The sequence below is a fragment of the Cryptotermes secundus genome, unplaced genomic scaffold, assembly GCF_002891405.2.
Source record: "Cryptotermes secundus unplaced genomic scaffold, Csec_1.0 scaffold1066, whole genome shotgun sequence".
NCBI classification, from domain to species: Eukaryota; Metazoa; Arthropoda; class Insecta; order Blattodea; family Kalotermitidae; genus Cryptotermes; species Cryptotermes secundus.
Genome location: NW_019738984.1, coordinates 504040 through 530132, shown reverse-complemented (window position 1 = coordinate 530132; position 26093 = coordinate 504040). Strand labels below are relative to the sequence as shown.

Genomic DNA, 26093 nt, shown 5'->3' with positions numbered 1-26093 from the left:
GGTTCTACATTTGTTCTACTGGACTTTGGCCGCTTTTTCAGTTTCTTCATCATATACACAGTCGACAGGACTCCTCTGACGGGGGATCAACCCGTCCCAAGGCCACTACCAACACACAGAGCAGCACAAACACCGAATAAAAGTGCAGACATTCATGCCTTGAGTGGGATTTGAACCCCATGATTACAGCGGACAGTTCATGCCTTAGACCGCGTGGCTACTGTGATCGGCTCATACAAAATAAAGAATAAATAAAATACTGTCCCTTGTACTATATAATATGCATGCAATATATATTTTACGCTTCAAATTTACTTTTCGACTTCTGAAGATAAATGGAGAAAGATAAAGTAACTAATAAATTAAAAGACTTGTTCTACTCTCCGGCCTTTATTTTGCACTCGTAAAAGCAAGTGAATACATAGGCTTAACATCTATAGTACAGCTTGATTCAAAAGTCACGCAACCCGATACTAAGTGCTTAGTAATTTGAGACAAGGTGAATGAATATGATTGTGTGTTTAACATTTGCAACCCCATACCATCCCTGATCACTCACAGTCTCTGCTGGCCCTACGAGGCGATCAATGTTCAGGTACAGCGTATATTCATAATTGCACACTGTTTACAGCAAAACCATAAGCGTAATTCTAAAAACCAATTTAAGGGGACAAATCTCAATTCTCCTGTCCCACCTAAGATTACATTATTTCCAACCTACATTACATTAATAAAGTATTAATGTTGAGTTGTGCAACTTTTGAATCTGTCTATAGAAGCAAAGTCGTAAGTGAAAGTCTAACCTGTAATTACGCATTCTTTAAATGAAATACGTCAAATTTGTACTTAAAGAGGGGAGGTTGTATTTCCGCCCGTTTGTCTGTCCGCATGTTTCATCTTCAAAGTTACAAAATATAGTTAGATTAAACTGTATTTCGGTTTGTATCCATCAATTTAAACTCTTCATTTATATGAACCCTTAATTTGACATCATTATTTTTTAAAACGACCCATCATAGACTTAATGTCTGACAAAAAATATAGATCTTTTTAAGGTACACAATTTTTATTTCAAATATATTTCGATATAAATATTATTAAATAAAGTATGATGAAATATATTCTTTACTTTGGGCACTATATCTACATGGCGGCCAATTTTGTAACAGTTGATTTGTGTAAGCAGTACGCGAACATTAATACCAATAGGTTACTTGTACAAAATATCAAATAACGCTCATGAAAAATGTGTACCTGCAAATCGGAGGATGTCTGTCAGCTCTTGGTATTACTGACCTAAAACCCTTACGTGTGTTCTAGATCCGGGAGGACTGGAAGTACGTGGCCATGGTGATCGACAGGCTTCAACTGTACATCTTCTTCCTAGTGACCACTGCAGGAACCATCGGAATTCTCATGGACGCGCCGCATATATTCGAATATGTGGACCAAGACCGAATAATCGAGATTTATCGCGGGAAATGAGGATCCGTGGAGCTGATTTTTTATTGGATTCAATTATTTCCTTAGGAAATAAATCATATGGAACGCTTCTTCATTGAGAAGAGTTGTGTGTTGAATATGTTCAAGCGAAAGCCATTATATGACTCTAATGAAAATTTCAGCGCTCTTCGAGCACTCTGTATAGTGATATTCCATTGTTATATATATATAGTGAAACAAAAATTTGAAGCGAAACAAAGAAAATATAACAATCATGTCGCTAGCTATATTTGTTTCCGTGATGAATTTAAATCAACGACATGGGATTATACAAATTGTTTTATTTGTTAACAGTGGCAGTATACAAATATTTCGTGGTTAGAGAGATAAGCCTAACGATTGTTTTGGTCCCAGTTACGAGAATGAGGTGTTTTTTAAAAATCATTCCTTTAAATAGTTAAAAAATAATGAGTGTTTGGGACATACGCTGAAAAAACTGACAACTAAAATGTTTTCTCTGATGTAACCAGAAAGAAGTATGCTCAACATTACAAATGTATGAAGTAAATCTTAAATTCTATATGCACATATAATATTATGGAAGAAGGAAGTCTACAACATGTAAATTACCTTTTTCTCTATTGCTATAAGAACAAACGATGTATTATTAACAAATTGACTTCCTTTCATAGGTTCTGTAATTGTCATTGAATGTTCAAGTGTGGTAGAAGGACAGGTATAATCATAACATTATTATTTTTCTCTTTGTGGGCGCAGCATCACTAGAATATGGACACTATGATAGGTCACACTGTAGTTGCCTTGTTCGCCAAAATATGACCCCTCCCCCCTCCAAAAAATAAATTCGACAGGTACAAAGCTGCCGGTAAATAGAATTTACGGAAGTACTTGTTGAACACGCAAACACACCTGATTCGTGCTCAGTTCAATATCAACAATAAAAATAAAGAACGAACCTCCAGAACTGATAATACTCTCATTAACTTGTAATTCTGTAGTAATATGCGTGATGTGTATCTGTAAAAGCTAATTTTCGAGGCGTTTCTTTTTTTAAAATGAATTCTCCCATTTTTGGTAGAACATTAACGGAAACGTGTTTTTGGTATTCCTCCCTTGGGACATTATGTTAAACTGTGGTTTGAATAAGAATCTTTTTTTTTAATCAGTCACATGGACACCACTGTACCGTGGAAGAAGGTATCATTATTTTTCCGTTAAGCATTTTACCTGTTTCTGAAATACCATCAGCAGAAGGGTTGGAAGCTTCGTCATAAGGAGTAGCTCACCCGCATTCTACAATCATTAAAATACTTCTGTCTGTACCCTACTCAAAACACAATACCAGACTACAAAGGATGTATTCCATTATGTACTATGAATATTTCCAATGGCGTTCCTTGCAGTTTATCAAGCTCCCTTACAGCCTGCATATTTATTTATGGCCTTAAGTACAGTGGATTTTATAATGGGTCAGTATGACCGAAACCAGAGTTGTCCGCCAACTTTTAGTTACATTAAATTAAAAAAATAATCTACCCAACTCCTTAGGTTACATATGACTAGACATGACCCCCACATAAAGCGTTTGTATCATGCAAGGAATAATTAAGAAAATAGTTCTTAGGTGATTATTATCATCAGGCACACATAACATAATCGATTCCATGAAGTCAAAATAATCTGTTTCACTACCTGAAGTGTCAGAGACTTAATGCCACAGTTGCAGAATCCACATTCACAAGAAATGGCATATAAGGGGAGGTCGATTTGACCGAAACATGTAAAGGATGAAAAATTAAAAAACACAACCTTTATTAATCACACTGGGCGGTGGTTAAACATCTTACATGCAATTATTAATGTGAGGGACCAGGATGAACCATGTTAAGGGGAGGTGAAGTAAAGAAAGGCACTGTGAAGATATAAATGAGGTACAAGGATGTTAATTTTCAAGATCTTACCAAATATGTGGGATTATATGTAAAAAGGTTGTAAGAAAATCTTAATCACAGATACATTTATTTTTTATCTGTGACAAAAGATTGAATTTGACTCTAATTATATAAACTAGGAACCGAAATACTTCATGTTAAGCCCTGGTTAGGCATATTTGGCACACTTAAAAATGTTTCTTCTGTAGTATACGCATGTTGAAACAAATCAAACTTCTTAAAACAACAAATCCATATGTTAAATTTTTCCAGAGAATTATAATGTAGGGTTACTTGAATTACATACTTAAGATAAAAATGTTATCCAGTAAAACCAAAGGTCCTGAATTTGAAACCAGCCATGGAGACAATTTTTATTTTTTAGTTACTAATTAAATTATTTATATCAATTTATATGTCAGGTTATGTTCATAAACGAAAGACATTTCGCACTATTCAGGTATATCAAGTATCTTCTAACAAGAAAGGTAAAGTAAATAACTTTCACATCAAAGTCATATTCAGAATCACACAAAAGATCAAAATCCTCAGTTCCTTGGACAGCACACTCTACATTTTCATAATATTCATGATTGATTGGTGGGATTTGTTATAAAAGGTCTAGTAGATATTTAATCTTTTCTTTTGTCAGTGTCATTAGAATATAAAATTTCTAGGTCATTAATCTCATGCTCTTTGGATGTTCTTGGGAGCATTTAGTGAAGTCTGCTTCCATGAATTTCAGGTCTTCATTGAGACTCTGCTTCACTCTCAGTCTCCATTCTGAAATCTTCCTTTATTATGATCCCAGAAAGCTAGCTCATAACCATTCAACATTCAAAAAATCAACAGAGACATTTTTAGCTTGTTACATCTCTTTATAAATTTGTGCACAAAAAGAATCATCTTCTGCTTTCATCTGTGTGACAAATTAAGGCTGATTCTTCCTCACATGTTGAATTATCAACGTTGATGTACAAAAATTTTAAGATTGTATCTTTTATCTTCTTTATGACACTGATGTTCTTTCCAAAAAATGAAAAACCATCCAGAAATTAAGAGACAGTTCTGATCTGCTGAATGGAAATAACAGTACTTTTTCATTGTACAGCTGAGCATGATGACATTTTGAAATTCCTTCTGTATTCCTGGAACATGTTGCTATAGAATATGAGATGCTTAACAAATGATTGAAGTTTTGTCTTTCTGTGTTCCATTAAGCAAGAAGTGGCTTCTTCTACTCATCTGGAAGCAATGTTCTCACTCCAGAATACATGTATCCAGTGTTTATTATTTCACTGCACATCCTAGACTGTTTCTATTTAGACCCTGCCAGTGCTTGGGCTGCATGTTGGTAGTGTTTTTGCAAACTGAAGACCAGGAAAAACATATCAGTGGACTTTTTCTTTGCATTTTCCACATTTCCTTCTTGGTTTCTTTTGCCCTGTCAGCCTCCATAAAGAGTAATTCCTATGGAGCATAATTTTTTCCTTTTCTGTGTCATCATGGAGAGCTCTCAGTTCAGCATTGATTGCACTGCACTTATGAAAAGTGTATGTCTACAGATGACAGAAGTGCAGGTGTGAATTATTACTAAAATATGTCAACACACATAGAGCAACATAACTATTTTTCAGTGTTCTTTGCACTGTCTTTTTTGTACAAGAACTGATTTGGTCATCATAATACTTTATGGAAAGCACCTCATTTTGACATTGTCATGGCAGCTCTAGTGTGAAGCTTAAATTGACATTAATCTAATACCAAAGAGATTGGTCTAGGAATAAATATCTAGACTTGTATTAAGGGGATTCTCATGGGGCCATGCCATAGCTCAAGCAGTTAGTCTCTGGCTTCCCACCGTGGCGGCCCGGGTTCTATTCCGGGTCTGGTCAAGTGGGATTTGTGGTGGACAAAGTGGCGCTGGGGCAGGTTTTCTCCGAGTACTTCGGTTTCCCCTGCCAATCTTCATTCCACCAATTGCTCCACAATCACCCTCATGTATCATCTGGAGCTGATACAATAGGCCAGAAGTGGCCGCAGTACAAGGGACTTAGTCCCACCCCACTAGCAATAAAAAAAAGGGGGGATTCTCAATATGAATTTTTGCCAGGCCACCTGCTATCTTGACTTAGATTTTTCTTGTGTTTCCTCAGTCACTCCAGACCACTTCCAGATTAGTATCTTGAGTATACCAAGACTGCCTCCTTCCAAATCCTTTCTAATTCTTCACTTATTCATCTGTCATCCTACATCTGATGCTATATAGCTTCAATACTGAATGCATTATAAGATAACCTACTGTATCATTATACTGAAATCTTCTATTATTGGTGTATTTTGTGAGGAGTATACCTTCCTCTTTCATCCATAATTTTAATTTCTCCATGAATTTATTTTTCATGATATTTGTCATTTTACCACCACAGAATTGCTGAGTATCCTTTATGTAGAATGTACAGACATTCTCTTCATTTCCAGCTTTATATAATGTGTATACAATCATATATATTTTCTTCTGGAGTCTCCTGATATAATGTTTGCTCATTTTCATCGTTCCAATCATGTTCCATAATAAATACCAAATATAACTCGCAGTTTTCACTACAGAATCTTTCAAAAGTGCCTCTACTTCTTTCATGCTCTACATATACTTTGGACTGCAAACTTCAGCCACAACCCTATCTCTATAAATACTTGCATGGTCTGCTATCCTTGCTGGATATACATTCTCCTGGTCTGTCTGTGTCATGTACTGTTTTAGGAGGACCTTATGCATTTCAGTAGTTCCTTCTTCCTTAATCCCCTATTTACGTGTTTCTTGCCATCTGCATGTCCAGTCTAATTACATTATTATTTTCCCATTAGCCAGCTACTGTTATTGGATTCTATGTTCCTTATCTATAATAATAGTAATATTTAGCTATTTTATTGACAATAAAATATTGTCGCGTGTTTCCTAAGCAACACGGCATGAAATTGTGTGGGTTCTTGGATTTGAACAAATACCTTTATTGGACAGTCACTTTTACACTCACACTGACAGTTATTCTCCACTCATAACGTCCTTTAGACGTTTCTTCTTCAATGTTACAACTCTTCTGCTCTAGTCGGATAAGAATTCTTCTGTTCTAGTTGGATTAGAATTCTTTCCTGCTCAAGTCGAATACAAACTGAACTAGTCTCTTGTCGACTTTGGACTGTTACAACTTGCCCTCAGACTGAATAGGGAATACCTTGTCAAAGGGTTAATTTCACCCACTGCTATACAATGAATGTGGGAACATGTGTCTGCCTCAAACAATTTGTTTGTAATGGTGGTTACACCACTTTTAGACTTTCATTTCCGGGGCAACAATTTCCTAGGCTTCACTGCCTAGGAATTGCTAGCTGTTGTGTAGCAATGGATGCATTCTACTTCCAAATATTCTGGCCCTAGGTGGCACTCCACAATATATTCGTTCCAGAACTGATTCCTTGTATAGTTACAAAAACATTTTAGTATTAAGAGTACAGTCTTGTGGGTTGTAATGCCACATACTTATGTGAAACCCTGATGTTTCTAAGAAACAAACCACCTCCTACTTCAGGACTGATCAGTCAACCAAGTAAGAAAGGAGCAGAAGCAGGCAGCAACCTCAGACCATAAACTTCATAGTAGCAGGCATGCGAACCCAAGTCCAGCATATCAGTATTAGTAAGAAGTAAAAGTAAAGCTATCCCTGTACCAGGCCATGAAGGCCCATAAGGTTGTGAGACGTTGAAGGTCCCACATTATCTAGACAATTGGCTCAAAGATGGCGGTAAGGTTGTCAGCCTTACGCGCCAGCTGCGCTTTTCTACCCAGGAAAATTATTTAATTAATTCCTGGTACTCATTTCTGTTAGAGGCTGAGTGAACCCCATGGCCTAGTGCAGCTGGAAGGATTAGGTCAACTGAAAAAAATCCAATGACCTCATCGGGACTTGAACCCGGAACCTTCCGGCTTGTAGCATAGCCCCTCAACCAACTATGCTACCGCGTGCCCCCATATCAGTATTAAGTGTTATATATTTGTTAGTTTTTCCTTATGTATCTTAACCTGTTTATTATTCACTTCATGATGGAATTCAGTGATAATGGAACACTAGAACAAAAACATGGAGGGATTCCATACCTTCTACCTCAGAGCAACCTTTTGAAAACTGAAACCCCCTCTATTGTATATCTGACAGTTTACGAAATGCTCTTATATCTGGTATTGAAGTCACAGAATGAGAAAAAAAACTATTTACACATAGTGGCTGCCTAAACAACAAATTACTTGCAGTGCCAAACATGCTGAACCAAGAGAAGTATAACAGGTTCATGTTAAGCAAAATAATGATAAATCATTTCAGAAACAATGTCAACACAATTATGTTTATCTTCATTCTCACTGCATACAGGTACTATGAGAGATGTTGTTTTCATCACTGTCTGTTAAACAAGAGAATAACTCGAGGACATCCTAATCTTACAGGTTACTGTCCATCATCTTGCAGGGGCTTCAGCTTGCTTGGCCCTTAGAAACGAAATCATGGTATATGTACTAGAACTACATGTAGGTGGTAGAACATTACAGAGATGGATCTGAATACCTGTTTCCAGTAAACTTTCCTAGCATAAATTTGCCTTTAGGAGCTTTTCAACAACACAGTTGACCATAAGTAGGGAAGAACATAAATTTAGTATATGTGATCAACAGAACAGCCTATGCATCTTACCCATCATTCAAGCAGGCAGACCAAGGAGTACAGAAATCACTATTTGACAAGGTAACAAAAATTCTGAAAACCTGCAAAAGAAACAGATTTATCTGACACCAGAAGAAGTTATGGTAGACTAAAATGTTGTCTTTCTGATGGTCTTCTTAATGGAGGAATATCATGTGGACAGCTTTTACGCTGCCCATGTCTGTGCGACCCAAGTACCATTGAGGAGACTCAGAATGAAGGCTTCCTCTGAAACACGGCTGAGCCCGTTTCAGATCTCCAGCCGGGGAACACTGAGGAACACATCACAGACATGAAAGGCACTGCACTGCACAAAGTGGATAAAGAGGAATGCTTGACATTAACAGAAAATCCAAGGTGCTGCAGCTAACTAAGGAAACAACCACAATTACCAGTTGTTCATAAGGAGAACTAACACTTATAAAGAGTCCAGTAACAAACAGGTGTGTCTACCATAATGAGAAGAGAACCACTGACCTTGCCTGCAGTAAAATGACAGGGTAAGCATAGAGTATGAGGGAAGCACTCTACACCACAGCAGTCCATATATGCAAATATTTCTTTCAAAATATGCTACATGCTATGGATTGTACACACATCCACAAAGACCAGGGTACAGGAAGGACTGAGAAATATTGCAAACAGTGGGTGCAACAGATGAAATGTATCAAAGTTTAAAAGACATGTACAGAGAACACAGGAACAATGCAGAAAGTCACCGGAGAAACTATTAGGAATGCTGCAACACCACAGATGCAGATGCAACAGAAACTGAAATCCTGATTTATTGCATAGTGCCACACACACTCTGCAGCTTCATCAGGCAATGAAAACACAAACCGAAGAAGACATGAACCAGCATGCAAAATCTTTGAAGAATATTAGCCTCTGATTAAAATGAAGAAAGAAAGGCTCAATCATGACAAGCAAGAAATAATGACCACAGGAGCTTCCAAAAATGATCCTTTCCAAACCCTTACTACAAAGGCACCTCGATTCCCTTGAGACATCCCAATGTATTCATGGGAGGACCATTTCAGCATGGTACTGAGTGTAGACCAAACAGCTGCCAAAAAATGGAAAGACTGTTCTCTGGACTTGTTGATTTTCACAGAGCACAAAAGAGAACATACAACAGCAATGATACTGAAGGACATATTAGTGTAGAGTTGTGTCCAAATTGACAATATCACCATTTCAGAAAATATCATGCAGACTAATGGTGCGACCCACTTAACCCACAGTTGTTCAATATTGCAGCCACAGAGGCGGCACAAGTGATATAACAAGTCTTCAGGAACATAAAATTATATACGGGGTATACACAAAAGAATTGTGCGGTTTCAAAAGTTAATAAATATTTTATTTCTCAACTTACACAGTCACAATGCACACTGTCAGAAGCGGCAACTCTCCAAGTTTCTCATGCGTTAATTACAAACCTTCAATGTGTGCACCCTGGGTCACACGACACACATCCACACGGTAATCAAACTCATCCCAGACCCATTGTAGCATGTCCGCTGTAATGGCCTACAATGCATGCGTTATCCGATCATGAAGTTCATGGATGGACGTGGACAATGGTGGTATAATGAACCCCCAAAGAAAGAAATCGCACTGTGTAAGATTGGTGAATGGGATGGCCATGGGGGGAAGATTGTTTTCTCCATTTGCAGCAGAGTTTGATTACCGTGTGGATGTGCGTCGTGTGACCCAGGATGCACATATTGAAGGTTTGTAATTAACACATGAGAAACGTGTAGAGTTGCCATTTCTGATGGTGTGCATTGTGACCATGTAAGTTGAGAAATCAAATTTTTATTCACTTTTGAAACCACACCATTCTTTTGTGTATACACTGTATATAAGCAGATGATATGGTCCTCACATTGAAAGCTAGACAATGTTCCAAAAATCTTCCAATGCACCCTACAACTGTGGCCAGTACAAAAGAAAAACAGCCAACATGGTCCTTAAGAAACGATGAATACTTCCAACAGATGAATTCATCTATTGTTAGAGGCCATGCAGGAAGTAAAAAAGAAAACTGGGATTCTTGTCCCTGAATACAGCCAAGAAACTGTTTGCCACAAAAATCTCACTGATTCTGACATATGGAATACAGCAAATTCTAGAACACTTTACAGAAGGAGGCCTAACAATCTTTGAAAACGTGAAGGGAAAGTACCTTAAAGAAATTTTGTGTGTCAAGATTCATGGTGTCACAGCTCACATACACCTTGGCCAGGGAACTCTTCCTAACAGAAGAATTGAGAAACGAATGGCAACCAAAGAATGTGGGTATGTGGCTGATGTTTTACACCAGAGAAGCCAAAAGGGAATGAATGAAAACTGAATTACAAACTATGACACATGATCAAACACCCGCCTTGCTGCTGAAGATTACTGCCATAACATCTGGTGGCAATCCATTACCAAGTACCCAGAAAAAATGGGCATGCAGTCTGTGTGGCTAACTCTGCAAGAAATATCATATTCTTGCCTGAGAAAGAAAGGTTAAATACCTAACAAAAGCAACATAAAAAAATACAAGCACAATAACAGCACTTTCTTTTTCTTTGCTTCTCTTCCTTAATCCTGCATAGTGTTGGTCTGTGAATTAGCCTAATCTGGCAATCAGCCCTTCATATATTTCTGCTCTTGTAAATTTATGATAGGTTATGTTGTTTCAGCGAACAAGTTAATGGTAGCTTTTCATCACTGGATAATACATTTAAAATGAGTATAATACTTAACTTGAAATCTGGGTAACTGTGTGGACATGTGGGTCGATTAGAACCAAATGAGATTCTAGTAAAGAAGGGGAGAATAATCTAGAATATTGTGAGTCACTAGAGAAATGTGGCCTATTTTCAGTGACATAAGAGTGTACCTCTCTAAGTTAATTTCGACTAACCACATATTCAGTCCTGAATTCTAATCGTCTAGTAAGAAATTTTGAAGTAAGTATGCATTATGTTGGTAAGAGTAAGAGTGCATTCTCCTGTCCCCAAGAAAAAAATGTAATTTTTATCGAAAAACCTTGGACACACACAGTTCAGTGTGAACCTCTTCTCTCTATATGAAATACTTCAAATAATTTCCCCCCCAAAAATGTGTAATGAGGGATCTTTTGTGTGCTGCAATTATTTTAAAGAAAATTTACAAAGGAAAGGGTGCTGCTGCTCTACTTTTAGAAAAATAATTTATTGTGGTTAGTTCCAGTGGGGTAATTGAGATGTTTATTTAACACTAACTCCCATTCTTTACAGAAGAAAAATGATTTGTGAGACTGCAAAAGTTTAGCTTGGTAGGAATCAGTCAAGTGAAGCGCCCACTTGGAAGGAAAGTCATGTAAGAGAGAATCTGTATGGAAATTGATGTTGTTTAAATCTGTGGAGGGGCATTCACTCGTATTATGATGTGTGAGTAGGGGTTCATTGAATGGTAAAATTTGGAGACCCCTGGGTTAGATGTATGGGACCTTCATGTGATATCATATATGGCTACATATGTAAACAATGGTTTTCCCCACATGCATCAAAATTTAAAGTTGAGCTAATAAATATGTTAATTAAATTAATTAAAACATTTCATCACTGATAATGCACTCTTTATTCAAACAGTATGAACAAAGCATTCTTAACTACCACGTGGCCTCAAACTGCAAAATCAATTTCTGGGTAAAAAATAATAACTTTCTTTAAGGTAGAATTTTTTGTTCCTGTGCATAATTAATTAAGCACCCTGCCATGATGATGCATGAGGAAGTAGAGGTATAGCTCCACCATTCTTGGCCTCAGCACTAGGTGAAAGTGAGTGGTCAGCTTCACGTCCTGGCTGTTTTACACCCAGAAAAAGATCCCCCAGTATGCAATGTATAGGAGGAGGCGGGGTGTGTCCCAGAGTTGGTCTGAATGCTGTGGAGAAGAGAAAAATCCCCTTGCCCCTGTCAGGTATTGAAGCCCATTTCCATGGCAGTGCAGCCTGTTGCAAAATTTTGAGAATTTGTATTGTGTTTGTAGTATCTGAAGGAGATGGTTATGTTGGTCACTGATGCATGCACAAATTAGTGGCATAGTAAGTACTCAGTCCTAGCAGAGTGGAGCCCACATTGCATTGTGTTTGTGTGAATGTGCAGCACCAACCAAACTGTTAGATTATTAGGAACAAACAAATATTTTGCACTTGTGAAGTGACAATGTAATGCTCAATAATGAAACATAATATGTGTTGGATAGGTCCAATTTACTGGAACTCTTTTTGTGGTTTATTTTGTGATGCTGTCAGCATCTAGACCATATAGCATCAATACTGGAACTTAAAATGGATATATAGTAGTCAGAACTCTCCCCTTAATCCTTTCCCAATCTTAATATGTTGAGTGTTGAAAGGACAGATGGAATAGGTAGGACATGTTCATGTGTTGTCCTTATGTTAATGTTGTTGTTGTTGCTGTTGTCATACCTCCAAAATTTGCACCCATCCAAACGTTGTAGCCTAGGAAAGACACTCCCCTGAACATATCTACCTCCCACTGTTTCAATGAAAAAAATAAAATTAATAATAATAATATTAATTATAATAATAATAATTTCTCTCTTTTGTTTCATAAATGGTAAACAATATAAAGATATTTCATATTATTTAATTAAATTATAAGTGGTTAGAAGCGTTTATAGTTAGTTTGATGACAGTATTAGAAAAATGTGTATATGATACAACCACTAAATAGAAAAAAGGCTTGTCACCTGAATTAAAAATAACATTGATTAATTTAAACATTAATTCATTAATACTTAGTATAGATCATCAGTGAAAGTGTAGGTCTACAATATTTTGTGGAATAATATATCCCAGCCACATTACTTATTGTAAATATATAAAAATAACTAAAATGGCAGCTCATAAATCGCCAAATTACATACATTAGTATATACATTATTATATGCTTTAAGAATCTAATGTAACTTAGATTTAAGTTCTGAGTCCAAACTTTGTTATATCTGGATGACCACGGGCTAATTGTCAGCATGGTATATGCTTTGAATTCGTTGAACAACCCAGAATGGCATAATCTGTATAGGTATTAAGTCATCAGATACATTAATCCTTCAAAATACTGTAATATTCAAAACTGGTATTATTTTAAACACACACATCATAACTGAGAATGTGGGACATAATAAACTATTTTCTTAGTGTTTTTTTTTATTTTGTCACTGCCTGAAATCCCCATAAAAAGTTTTAAAAAAGTTTGATTACTTTAGATATATTAACGTTATAAACATGATTTGACAAAAGGAAAATAAAAACGAAACAATCCTACGGAATCAATTCTTATAAACATGTACATATTCCTAAACAAGTGGCCCTCTGCACTAACCTGATACACTTCGGATAAACTTAAAAGAATGTGATATCCGTGGTTATATTTGTCCATTTTAACAGTAAATACAATCCACCTTACATAAATAATCACATTTTCTATTCCTGTTTTTTTGTTTCATTCATTTCCATCCTTTTTCCTCATTATATTAACCATTTGATGCTTTAACTCTACATTCTTATCTAATATTTAGCTCATTGTGACATGACAAATATAAGACTGACATTAAGATTTCAAGGAAATTGTTGTTGCAGTAAACTTGAGGTAACCATTAATAGTAATAGAATTAAATGAACAAATATTACTAGTAAGCATGTCATTTCATCCCGAATACAATCATTTAGATTTCTGTTAGTCAGATGATCAGAGTACAGACTTTCTACTACAACTGAACGTGGTACAACAAGTACTATCCATTGGTCAAAAACCAAATTACTAAATTTTAATATATTTGGAATAATTTTCAACATAAAAACTTAATTTTTTAATCCAATGTGCTGTTTAAGACAGTCTATGTCCACTACCTGAAACAACACTTTTAAAACAAGGACCTGCCAGCCAACGATGCTGTCTCAAAATTATTGTTTGAATATTATAGAAATACTTGTTACAAAGGCAATTTCAGCTTATGAGCATGATAAAATTTACTTAAAAGTGTCTGTGTCTATCAACTTCATTGAGCCTTATTTAAACGTCTCTAGTCAGATGTTTAACAATTCGGCATATTTATGCAGAGAAATAAGGTAACCTGAAACCTCACTGAAAAATTATGCAAATCCATTCTTAATTTAAACGTTCTTCATTAATGTAGCATTCAGGTCTCAACTACATCTACATAATCAGAATTTATCCCCAAGTTTTGACCAAGATTTGAAACATTTATACTTGCCTACATGTAATGGTTCAGCAGTCTGTGCCATTCATATGACATGCACTACAGAATTATGCCAGTGAGTGGAAAAACTGGAACATAATTACATCTGCATAACCTAACACAATGTGGAATTTATTTTTTGATGTGTTTCAGTTTGAATGACAGTGTGAATGAATTTTGTGTACAAGGACATTTACTCTCCATGTTTTCATACCTGGAGAAAGGGGTATAATACATTTACATAAATTAATATGATTTATCTCCATGGTAAGTAGGAAGCTTACAATGGAACGAGAACTTTTACAATATATAAACATATTTAATATTACTGTATATGTTGATAACATCCTTACATATCACCACTCCCTGTCTGTAGGCATTACCATTCAACTACCAGACAACCTCACTCATCAAGAGTGCATGCAAGATCACACATATTGAGGATAGCAGCATATCGTCCACCAAGACTGAACGAAAGACCGTTCTACTGCTCAGATACTTCTTCTTTTACACACACACATACATACATACATATATATATATATATATATCCTTTCTCACTGGTGGTACAGATGAGAGTATATCTATCTATCTATTCCTACTGATCCCACTTGGAGCATAGGGCATCCATGAAGCTCTTCGTTTCACTTCAGTTTCTTAATCTTAGACAGTTGGTACGACTCCTTGGATGAGTGATCAGCCAGTCACAAAGCCACTACCTACATACAAACAGAGAATAAACGCAGGAAAAATATCCATGCCTTTAGTGGGATTTGAACCCACAATCCCAGTGTTCAAATGAGCTAAGACATTTCATGCCTCTGACCGCGCAACCACTGTGATCAGCTGTGAGAATACAAGGAAATGGAAAAATATTCAGAACATGATTTTAAAATAATGCTCTTATGTTTTGAAGAGGTATATATAGGGTAAGTAAATATATGTTACAACACTCTGTGGTAGATAGATAGGTTCTATCTGATCATATTTTGTTAATACAACCAAGTCCAGAAACGCTTTGTTTACGTGCAAGGGTCTCCGAAATGTGAAGGACACCCTTACCTCTTACCTTTGCAGCTTACTGGTGACATTTACCTAACATTTCTCCAAGAGACCTTACTCAAGCTGCTGGAAGTGGTGCCTTCGGAAGTTCGCTGTGAAATGTGGTTCCAGCATGATGGTGCCAAGGCACACTGTGCTAATGCCATCCATATTTGGATGAAACCTTTGGCAACAGATGGATTGGACATGGAAGCCCAAAACCTGGCCCCCTTGCTCCCCTGATTTGACTCTAATGGATTTATTTCTCTGGGGGTACATGCAAAGCCTGGTGTACAAGACTCCAGTGGAGACACAACATGATCTTGTGGCAAGTATTGCAGTATCAGCTGAAACCATCTGGGAAATGAAGAACATGCAATGAAGTCGGCAGCTGCCATTTTGAGCAACTTTTATAATGTAAAACGATAACATCTCCTTGTTTGAGTGCAGTGAAACAAACGCAATCACATGCCCTTATGTGGCTTTATATGTTTGGAATTGCATTGTGTGTACCTTGTTTATTGTATGTACTTTGTTTTGTATTGTTCCCATTATGTATAGTCTTTCCTTGTCTGTATCAGTGTAAGATCTAATGTCATCAGGTGAACACCCAATTGCAGTAAAATAATCATCATGATGACGATATGCAGCCTCTCAGAAAGTTTTGTGACCCTTAGTGCCAAAAGGAAGCGTTTCTGGACATGGGTGTATTACCAAAATATGATCAGATTGAACACATCTATCCACCACAGAGCGTTGTAACATATATTTACTTACCCTATATATATATATATACACACACACACACGCCGGTCACGGTAGCCGAGCGCTCTAAGGTATGCACTGTCTTCGCTTGCTCGGAAGCCGAGATCGTGGGTTCGAATCCCACTCACGGCATGGATGTTTGTTCGTTTTTCTGTGTTTGTCTACAGGTAGAGGCCTTGCGACGAGCTGATCACTCGCCCGAGGAGTCCTACCAAATGTGTAACATCTAGTAAACCAAAAAGAAACGGAGAGTTTCATGAAGGTAGGCCTAGGCCCAAATTGGGGCTGTAGCGCCACAGAAAAAAAAATATACACACACATATATGTAGAGCAGCATGTCTTGTAGTCTGTGAAAATATTCCATTCCCATAATTGTTCCTGGTACATTCAGAATCAATCCATCTGTATTAATAATACATCAAACATAAATTCAAACCCAAACAAAATTAACACGTTCAGGGAAAATCATGAAAATGCTCGTATCTACCTGGCAGAGTACCCCTGAATGTACTATTTCCAGTCATGCGTTTTGTTCACACCAGTGCTGAGCACCTTCATGTTGCATATTCTCTGAATATTTGCATTTTCTTATCTGTTCAATGAAAATGAGGTAGCTAAATTTTCTCTGGTGGAACCAGTAAACCCCTGCCTCCAGCAATGCATCAAGGTTGGCAATGAAATGTATGGAAAGAGTACTGAGTTGAACACCAGACAAGGCTGATCTTAGATAATGGCCTGACCAACAAGTGCCTCCATCCTCTAGATGTGTAGATATCGGCTACCAGCTCTAGCAAAGCAACTGACTAATTTCAAGGCATGTTTATACCGGCAGTAATTCATGACATGGATGTTACACTGACTTATTAAATAAATCTCAACTTAAGAGGTAAGCACTTCTTATTTATTTACACTGTCCTTACTTTCTCTTATTACACAAGCTAACTTATTTATTTAGTGTCAAATAGTTGATCAGGAGGTAAACATGGATTTCAATTAACACAGGTTTTTGACAAACTTATATTAATACTTTTGTTCATTTCAATAACAGCCCTGTATCACTAAGCCCAAACTATTCATATATTTAATTTAGAATTTATCAAGACATGTAGAAGTTGTCTGTCTACATCAATGTCAAGATCCTGAGTGTTCTAACCATAGCTTCCCACTCAAAGTGTGTACCTCAAAATTTAGGACATGTGGATGGATATGTCACACCGTTTGAACTGTAACCAGCTCTGAATGGCTAATTAAACTAAGTAGGTTGGTATGTGAATCTCATGCAAACCCATCACATTCCTCCTATTAATAATTCTTGGACCAATATGAAGCCATGAAGCCTTCACATTCACACATGATACTAAGTAGTAAACAGCGTTATGTTACTTATAAAACTCTGCTAATAAACTTTGAACACATCCATTTCCAGGCAGTAAAAACCCTTTAAGAGCCTTCTTTCTAGGTGTTGCTAAATTCTTCTTGAATGCATTGGAATTCCAAACTGTATTTATAAGCTCCAGAAGAAAGGATGAAACCAACCAACCAACCTTCTTACTACTGCAAGGCATAAAATAATCCTCTCTGTGCTGCATGAGCAATCAAACCCTTTCTGTCCCCCAACTACCACAATGCTATAACATTAACAAAAGTTATGTACTTTTGAAGATATAGCAGTAACATACAAAACTGAAAGCCTCTGCATTCATTAAATGGTTCTCCCATCATAATGTGTATACTTGAAGTTTTATTTCAGCCACAAACCTAAATTCTTTACTCTTCACATTATGATTATTAGATTTATAAATACCAATTAGATAATTACCACAAATAACACGATAAATCATACATAACTCGTTAAGATTTGAGGCTTTCACGGCGGTGACTATGAAGAAAGCAGTCTTCTGGGATTTGGCACCATGTGGTTAACATCATATATACACGGTGCCAAATCCCAGAAGACTGCTTTCTTCATACATAACTCTTTACACTGAAAATATTGAAGCATAAATGGAATTCAAAAACAATTTGTAGCACATATGTATTCTTAAAACTCCACAACACAAAACATTTTTCAGTTTTACACCTGTTTCTTGCAGTATTATGGTTGTAATTGTCACTGTTATAAAGTTATTGTTACAGGTGCTGCATAATCATGCAGTGTCAGCGAAGAAACCACAGAAACCTGCATCAGCCATTACTACAAGATGTCTTCTTCCAGGATAGATTGATTTTACTTTCAGTATGTTTAACTCCAAAATGAGAACTGACCTAGATGTGCCAGCTTTGTAAACAAGCATATAAGCAGCTGGTCCAGGGTTACATGATCGATCTACAACACCTTCAATACGCCCAACCATCATATATTTCGTAATTTATTTCTACATATTTCGTGCTCAGTGGACCTGTATTTGGTTGGCCCAGGAGACCTGAAGACTTTATCCACCTGGTCTGTCAGAGCTAAAAACAAATTCAAAATGATGGATGACATAAAAAGTACTTCTCATTGTTGAAGAACTATAAGGGTCAGTCATCTTGACCCTTAATGAGTAATTAAACATATCAAGTAATGTCTGTACTTGGGCTAATCTAAATATTATGTAACATATTTCTTAGTAGTGGCATTTTCTCCACACTACAGTTTAAAATTTACACAGCATTGCTTCTTCTGTCTTCTCAAATTATATTTGTGGTTTCAGCGTATTGTTCAAAAAGTACAAGAGTTAATAAAGAGGTAGTCAGTGATCTTGACTGATTGTTGGGTACTGAGTCAAGTACACTGGATATTTATAACTACTTAAACACCTGTATAAAAACTTCAAGACAACTTGAAATTAAATTAACCTATTTTCCGTTAACGATATTTCCTCCGTACCATGCATAAAACTTATATTGCTATGACATGAACTTCTCAAAATTTGAATTTTTTCAGTTAATTTTATATGGGTATTCAAAAGATTATGAGAGTATTCAGGGGAAACTTAACTTGTACCATCTGGATTGAAATATCCCATTACTACAGCACTGGCAGCCAGATTTAAACTTAGTGGTAGTGTGATTTATACTGTGACCAAAGTAACAATACACCTGCTGAAAAAACACATGCACCAGCAAAGCTGTGCAATATTCAGATAATAATCATTAACAGGTGCATTCAACAGAAGGAATTGTAAATGGAATGCTGATATCCTTGCTCTTCCAGTAAATTGTAAATAAAGAAAATGTAGCTAATGTAAGAATGGGAAGTGATATTCTGTAATTCTGGGGATGCCTTATTTTATATAAATTGAATCTTTAAGAAAATGACAAACTTCCTCTTAATAAGTAGTTTTATTTATTTATTTCATTTCTATAGATCGTTGTTACATGACATAGGACAAGTAAGTTACTGTACATTGGCTGATTACAATAAGAGAATAAAGTTACAATACTTACAATTGTTTACAATAGATTACAGTAGATAAGAGTTCATATAGTGTGAGGTGGAATCCATATTAGGTCCCCTCAGCACGTCGGCTTCCATATGTCCTATGGTATCTGTACTGGTGATGCTTATGGAGAATTTGATGGAATGAGGACTGGCAGGGGAAACCGAAGTACTCGGGAAAAACCTGCCCCAGTGTCATTTTGTCCATCACAAATCCCACTTGACTAGACCACAGAGATGGGAAGCAAGCGACTAACCGCTTAAGCTATGGCGCTGCCTTTGAGACAATACTGGTGAATTTGGTGACAGCACTGGTATAACGTTTCACTGTAGACTCTACACTGCAACATCTCATTACATCTGTTCTCCCTTCCTGGTGCAGCTTCTTGGTATCTGCAATCTCTACAGAGTAGCCCATTCAGGTACATCTCTGACATTACATTAATATGTAACTATTTGCAGGTAATTAACAATTATTCAAATTAAAAAGATGTTAAAACTATGAGCATATACTAAAGGAATGAACATTAATATTAGGGCTTTACTGTGCACTTTTATTGCACATGCTAAAAGAAAATTACATATCTTTATAATCTGCTTAACATAAGCTACAGTGTTGTACCATAATGTTTATCAGTACTTGGAGCAGGTATTATTCCACCGCCATAACCAGTTTTGCTCTTGAGGTAAGTTCTTTACAGCAATGCCATTGCTCACACACTGCACTCACCTTGTCTTCCTTCATCTCTGTTGTCAGTAAACTGAACTGAAAACAGACTTAAACCCCCACTCACTGACTTACTAATGGACTGCATTGGATATTGAACAGTGACTGAAACATCTTAATGCACACACTAACTACATGTCTGCACTGAACTGAACTTTTGAGAAGTTTACAGCTGTGTTGTGGGCTTGTCACCCTCTGGTAAATTTCTTGTGACTTCTCTGTAACATTTGCCTCGAGCATCAGCCAAGCTGTTTCTCAAAGAATTAAGAAGAGAGGGAAGTGTTGGTATTTTGATCGAATGAGAGACATCCTCACCCCACTGCTTCTCACTATTGCAACATTGTAATAGAATATTACATTAAAAAAATAAAACAGATCTGATTCAAATACAATTTAAATTCAGTCTTCATTTCCTGAAACAACTGAACCATTTGTTTTCATGTAGCTTGACTTGCTATGATTTAGAATGAAACACTTCAGCAACATAATCCACTATATTTTAATCAAACATATATACAGTCACCCCCTCGTTGGTGTCTCCACCTTATCGTGGTGAGGGGGTTTGAGTATGCCAAGGACCCTGAGAGCTATACCAGCGGTAGCGTAGCTACTGGCAGGGCCTCCCTTGCTGGACAGGTCAAAGGGTAGGCATCAGACGAAGAGAGACACCAAAAACCAAAAACTGATGCCGGAAGCAGCGTCATCAGCAGCGACTTGAAGCACAGAACAAATGATGCTCGAGATGGTTCAAGTTCGTATAGCAACAGGCGTGACCAGAGTGGTTTGAACGGCTGTTGTACTGCGATGTGGAAAGCAAATGGAAAAACTACCACATTATCACTTTTCCTGGATAGTCTCTTTCCAAAAACAGAAGATCACATTAAGTGGAGGAACTGTTTTGGAAGAGACTGTGGACCTGTCGTCTGACAGATTACTGATCAATCAATCAATACAGTCAACTCTCAATTATCTGGGATAATGGTGGGGATGGAAATCACAATTAATCGAAATCCCGGTTAAGACAAATTTTATTAAAAGTAGTACTGTAATACTGTACCTTCATAATACTATAAGCCTACCTGTATTTAAATTTTTCAACCTCATTTTTATGTCATCTCATGGCCTACTTAATACTTTTTTTACATTACACTGAAGTATGAATTAGTTATTTCAATCATAGTCTTCAACAACATCCAACACCTTTTACGAATATTCACAGTTAACACTTAAAAAAAATTAATATTGTCGTTTACTTTTTCGCGACATTTTCCTTTTTCTGTTGAATACTTAACACAACAAGCTTCCTTTTACACCCTGACATTTTGCTAACGCACTTGAAGATCGATACAAAGATACTAACTGGGGCGATGTATCTGTCCTTGAAACTTTCCACAAATCCTTGCATTCTTTCACCTCTACCCTAGAACATTGTGTTAGCATAACGGGACCAAAGAATGCAGAGCTCGGTTCACACTAGTGCGAAAATAGTGTTACAACTTGCCATGTGAAACAAAAGTGAATGAATATTAAACAACATATAATCCTCAAAAAAGCCTCAGTAGCCCCGGTTAAGCCGCAAACCAGTTAATCTGCCCCCGGATAATCGAGAGTTGACTGTATATATATATAGACCCATAAATTCAGGTGACAGGAAGCTTCATTTGTGTACTGATGAGAATGAGACACTTCAGTAATCTTGTGTTTGGAAAATCACCGTTAATTATTTAGTAAACCTTGATTCTTTTCAGAAGACCAGTGTGGAGAGTGGCACTACATCATCTGAACTACTGACAGAGCCATCAACTAAACTATATATATAAAAGAAATAAAATAGAAAGGATTGCAGAATGTTGAATGTGAAAATTAGGAAATGTACACATAGCACCTCTTGATTTATCTCAAAAATCATAAGACTTCTGGAAGATGTGTACTGCACACAAAATATGCTTGATTTGCCACTACAGCACTCGCCTGACACATTTTTTACTCCAATAAGTATTTAGCAAGTTACACCCAACATGTACAGAAAACAGTCAATAGTCAATAGAAGATGGCGGCGACCGATGTTTTGAAGGACCACTACAACAGTTATTTGAACCAAAATACAGATGAAAGCGGTGTCAATTTGTGTGCAAAGTGTATAATAATGAAAGATGATATAAAAGTGATTTTAAATTAGTTAAAATCTACACAGGAAATAGTCAGGATACCGCAAGACAAAATCCTGAGTAAACCTAGAGATCTTAGAAATGGGGTTAACCGATCCAACTGTTCAAGTAATACGTCGGAATTAAAGCAGAGTATCTCAAATGGTGAAGCCAACGAATGGAAAGAAGTGCAGCATAAGAAACCCCCAACTGACCAAACCAAGAAGAATTCCAGTAAAATCAAGAATTTTACCGATCACATTCCACTGAGCAAAAATAGATTTCAACCTATAAGTGACTACGAAGACGTGGCCCTGCAATGCATAAATGGTAATAAAAAAATAAAGACGAAACCCCAGTTGGTGTCTAAAGCTGACGATCATAACAAACATAAAGTTATTATTCTGGGTGACAGTCATGTGAGAGGCTGTTCTGTAAAATTAGCAAGCATTCTAGGTAACGAATTCAGTGTTACCGGGATTTCAGAACCCAATGCGAAAGTGAGTGGTATTGTAGACCATAAGTTCTTAAAAACAGAAAAACTATCCAAAAGTGATGTAGTGATTCTCTGTGGTGGTGCTAGGGATGTAGCCAAAAATGAAACCAAGGAAGGTTTGAAAAAAATTCTGATGCTCTCTAGATTCCTAAGCAATACAAATGTGATTCTGACATGTGTTCCCCATCGCTTTGACCTTGAAGCAGATTCATGTGTAAATAAGGAAGTAGAAACGTTTAATAGAAGGTTACATAAGCAAATGAAAACTCTCGGACATGTAAAGATCTGCAATGTAAGTGATAAAAGGGAACATTTTACCTCCCACGGTCTTCACATGAACCATAAAGGTAAACTCGAGATCACAAACAAATGGGCCTCCTATATCTCAACCATTTTTGCTAGAAACGAACTATCGTCAGTTACTCCCCTTTCTTGGAAGAAAACGAGTGAAAATGGTCTTGTTGAGGATGTAAAGAGTATGACCTCGATGATGGAGGGAAGTGAGCTGCTGGAAGAAGATGAAATGGTCGAATCTAGAGTTTTAAAATTGAAAAAACCGAGCAACCAGCAGTCAAGCCTACCAAACGACAGGGTGGACCACAGTGCTCCTGAACTGGAATTGCCTGATGAAGATACTGGAGGAAATACTGACCAAATTGACCTAAGTGGTTCTTCATCATCAGGGACAGATGAGAAAGATAAATGCCTTGTGTTGGATGAAGATAACTTTAAGTATTGTGAGCCAGAAGGAAGGGAGGAAAAGTCTGACCAAATCATAATGAAAGGGAAGGATGAACAAGGGAAGGAAGAGGAAGGGACTCATATTCCATGGACAAACAAACCACAAGGATCGGCGAAAGAAAAAAGTAAACCTAGGGAAGATGAAATGGTGCAAGCCTCGGTTCTATCAAAAAGACCTCGCAGATTACCTAAAAACAGAAGTGAGGATTTTTTATGGGTAGCCCCCAACAAGAAATAAAAATAGTGACTAGTGAGGTTGGCAAGAGACAGGTTTTAACATCAAATGAGTTATTAATATTACACCATAATGTTCAGAGTCTGAGAAATAAATTACTGGAGTTAATTGTTTTATTAGATACAGAGTTGACAGATATCCTATGTTTCTCAGAGCATTGGCTAAATGATGATCAAATGAGAACATTAAATATTGAATGCTATAAATTAATAAAAAAATTTTAGTAGAGTAGTAGAAATGGTGGAGGTTCGTGTATATGGGTACGTAAGGATTTACAAGCAAGAGAAGTAAGCTATTTAAGAGGCATGGGTAGTGAAAATGATTTTGAGATGTCTGAAGTGGAATTAGTGGATTTTAAGCTAATTTTAGTTTGCATTTATCGATCACCACATAGTGACTTTTATACATCTTTGGAGAAGCTAGAAATAGTGATTTTTAAAGTGCAAATGAAAGGTATGAAATTAATTCAGTGCGGTGACTGGAATATAAATTTTTTGCAAGATAGTACACAGCTTAGTGCATTATTGAATCTTTCAGAAACGTACAACTTGATAAATACAGTTACATCTCCAACAAGGGTAAAAAAAAACTCAGTATCATTAATAGATGTTATGGTAACAGATAAGGTATACTATAAAAACTTAACGTAAGTGTTAGATTTGGCGTATTCCGATCATTTTGCACAGATACTACATATAAAGGTAAATAAGCCTAAAACAGGATGGAAAAAAATAACAAGAAGACAGTTTTCAGGTAGGAATATAGAAGAATTCAACCATCTACTTGAGATGGAATCCTGGGAAGATGTTCTTCTATATGATGAAGTAAATACCTCTTACAATACTTTTTTGAACAGATTTTTGTACTATTTTGAAAGATCTTTTCCTTTAAAGACAGTTTATATGAAAAACCATAATGAAATTAAATGCATTACCCAGGGGATAAAGGTTTCAAGTCAGAAAATGAGACTTTTAAACACTTTAAAGAAAAACACAAATTTATCAAATGATATATTGGAATACATTAATAGATATCAGAAAATTTATAAAAGTGTTATAACAGAAGCTAAAAGAAGAGAAAATGATAGGTTTATGTTAAGGTCACATAATAAAACGAAGGCAATTTGGCAAATAATAAATAAAGAAACTGGAAGTTTTAGGCAGGGTGACTATATAACTAGTTTAAAGAATGGAAGTGAGGAAACATCCAATCAACAAAAAATAGCAGACATGTTGAATTCCTTTTTTATTGAAAGCACTGAAGATCTCTTAGCGAATAATATAAACCATTCCCCAGTACAAACCTCACAACAGAGGATTCAATATCAGACGAACACAATGTTTTGGCTCCCTATTACCGAAATTGAAATAGAGAGGGTAATAAAGAGTTTAAGAGGTAAACCATCTGCAGGCTTTGACGAAATTCCAGAATATTTAGCCAAGAGATGTTCACAATACATAAAGAAACCTTTAGTACATATTTTTAATGCCTCTTTAAAATCAGGGGTGTTTCCAGATAAGATGAAAATAGCTAAAGTAAGACCGCTGTATAAAAAAGGGGAAAGACATGAAGTTTGTAATTACAGGCCAATAGCAGTTCTGTCTGTTTTCTCTAAAATACTAGAAAAACTGGTGTATAACAGGTTGATTTCCTTTGTAACAAAATATGCAATATTAACAGAATTGCAAAATGGATTTAGAAAAAACAAATCGACAGAAACACCTTCCCAGACCTTCATTGAGAGTATACAGGAGGCAATGGGTAGACGGTTTCATGTTATAGGTATATTTTTTGACTTGACAAAAGCATATGATGTGATAAACCACATTATACTACTAGATAAATTAAACTATTATGGGATTAGGGGGGTCACTAATTTATGGTTTAAATCTTACTTATCCCACCGAGTACAATTTGTTGAAACAAATTACCTGAATATAAAGACCCAAAATAAATATATATCACCTTTAAGGGAAACAATACATGGGGTACCACAGGGGTCAATTCTGGGACCACTACTGTTTCTTCTGTATATAAATGATCTCCCGCTAAATGTACAAGGTGGAGAAATGGTATTGTTTGCAGACGATATTAATGTGCTTGTT

The 26093-nt window shown here is 36.5% G+C and overlaps 1 protein-coding gene and 1 long non-coding RNA gene across 2 annotated transcripts in view; one reads left to right on the top strand and one right to left on the bottom strand.

Annotated features, from left to right (window-relative positions):
• Positions 1-1403, bottom strand: part of LOC111871544 — a 148414-nt gene extending 147011 nt beyond the window's left edge. The window contains exon 1 of the long non-coding RNA XR_004513782.1: positions 1255-1403. This is a non-coding gene — a long non-coding RNA (uncharacterized LOC111871544). The remainder of the gene's footprint in view (positions 1-1254) is intronic.
• Positions 1-5256, top strand: part of LOC111871543 (acetylcholine receptor subunit beta-like 1) — a 160498-nt gene extending 155242 nt beyond the window's left edge. Inside the window, exon 7 of the mRNA XM_023864714.2 lies at positions 1321-5256. Within this exon, the coding sequence (XP_023720482.1) occupies positions 1321-1485 (165 nt within the window). The 3' untranslated portion in view covers positions 1486-5256. The remainder of the gene's footprint in view (positions 1-1320) is intronic.
• The last annotated feature ends 20837 nt before the right edge of the window (positions 5257-26093 follow it).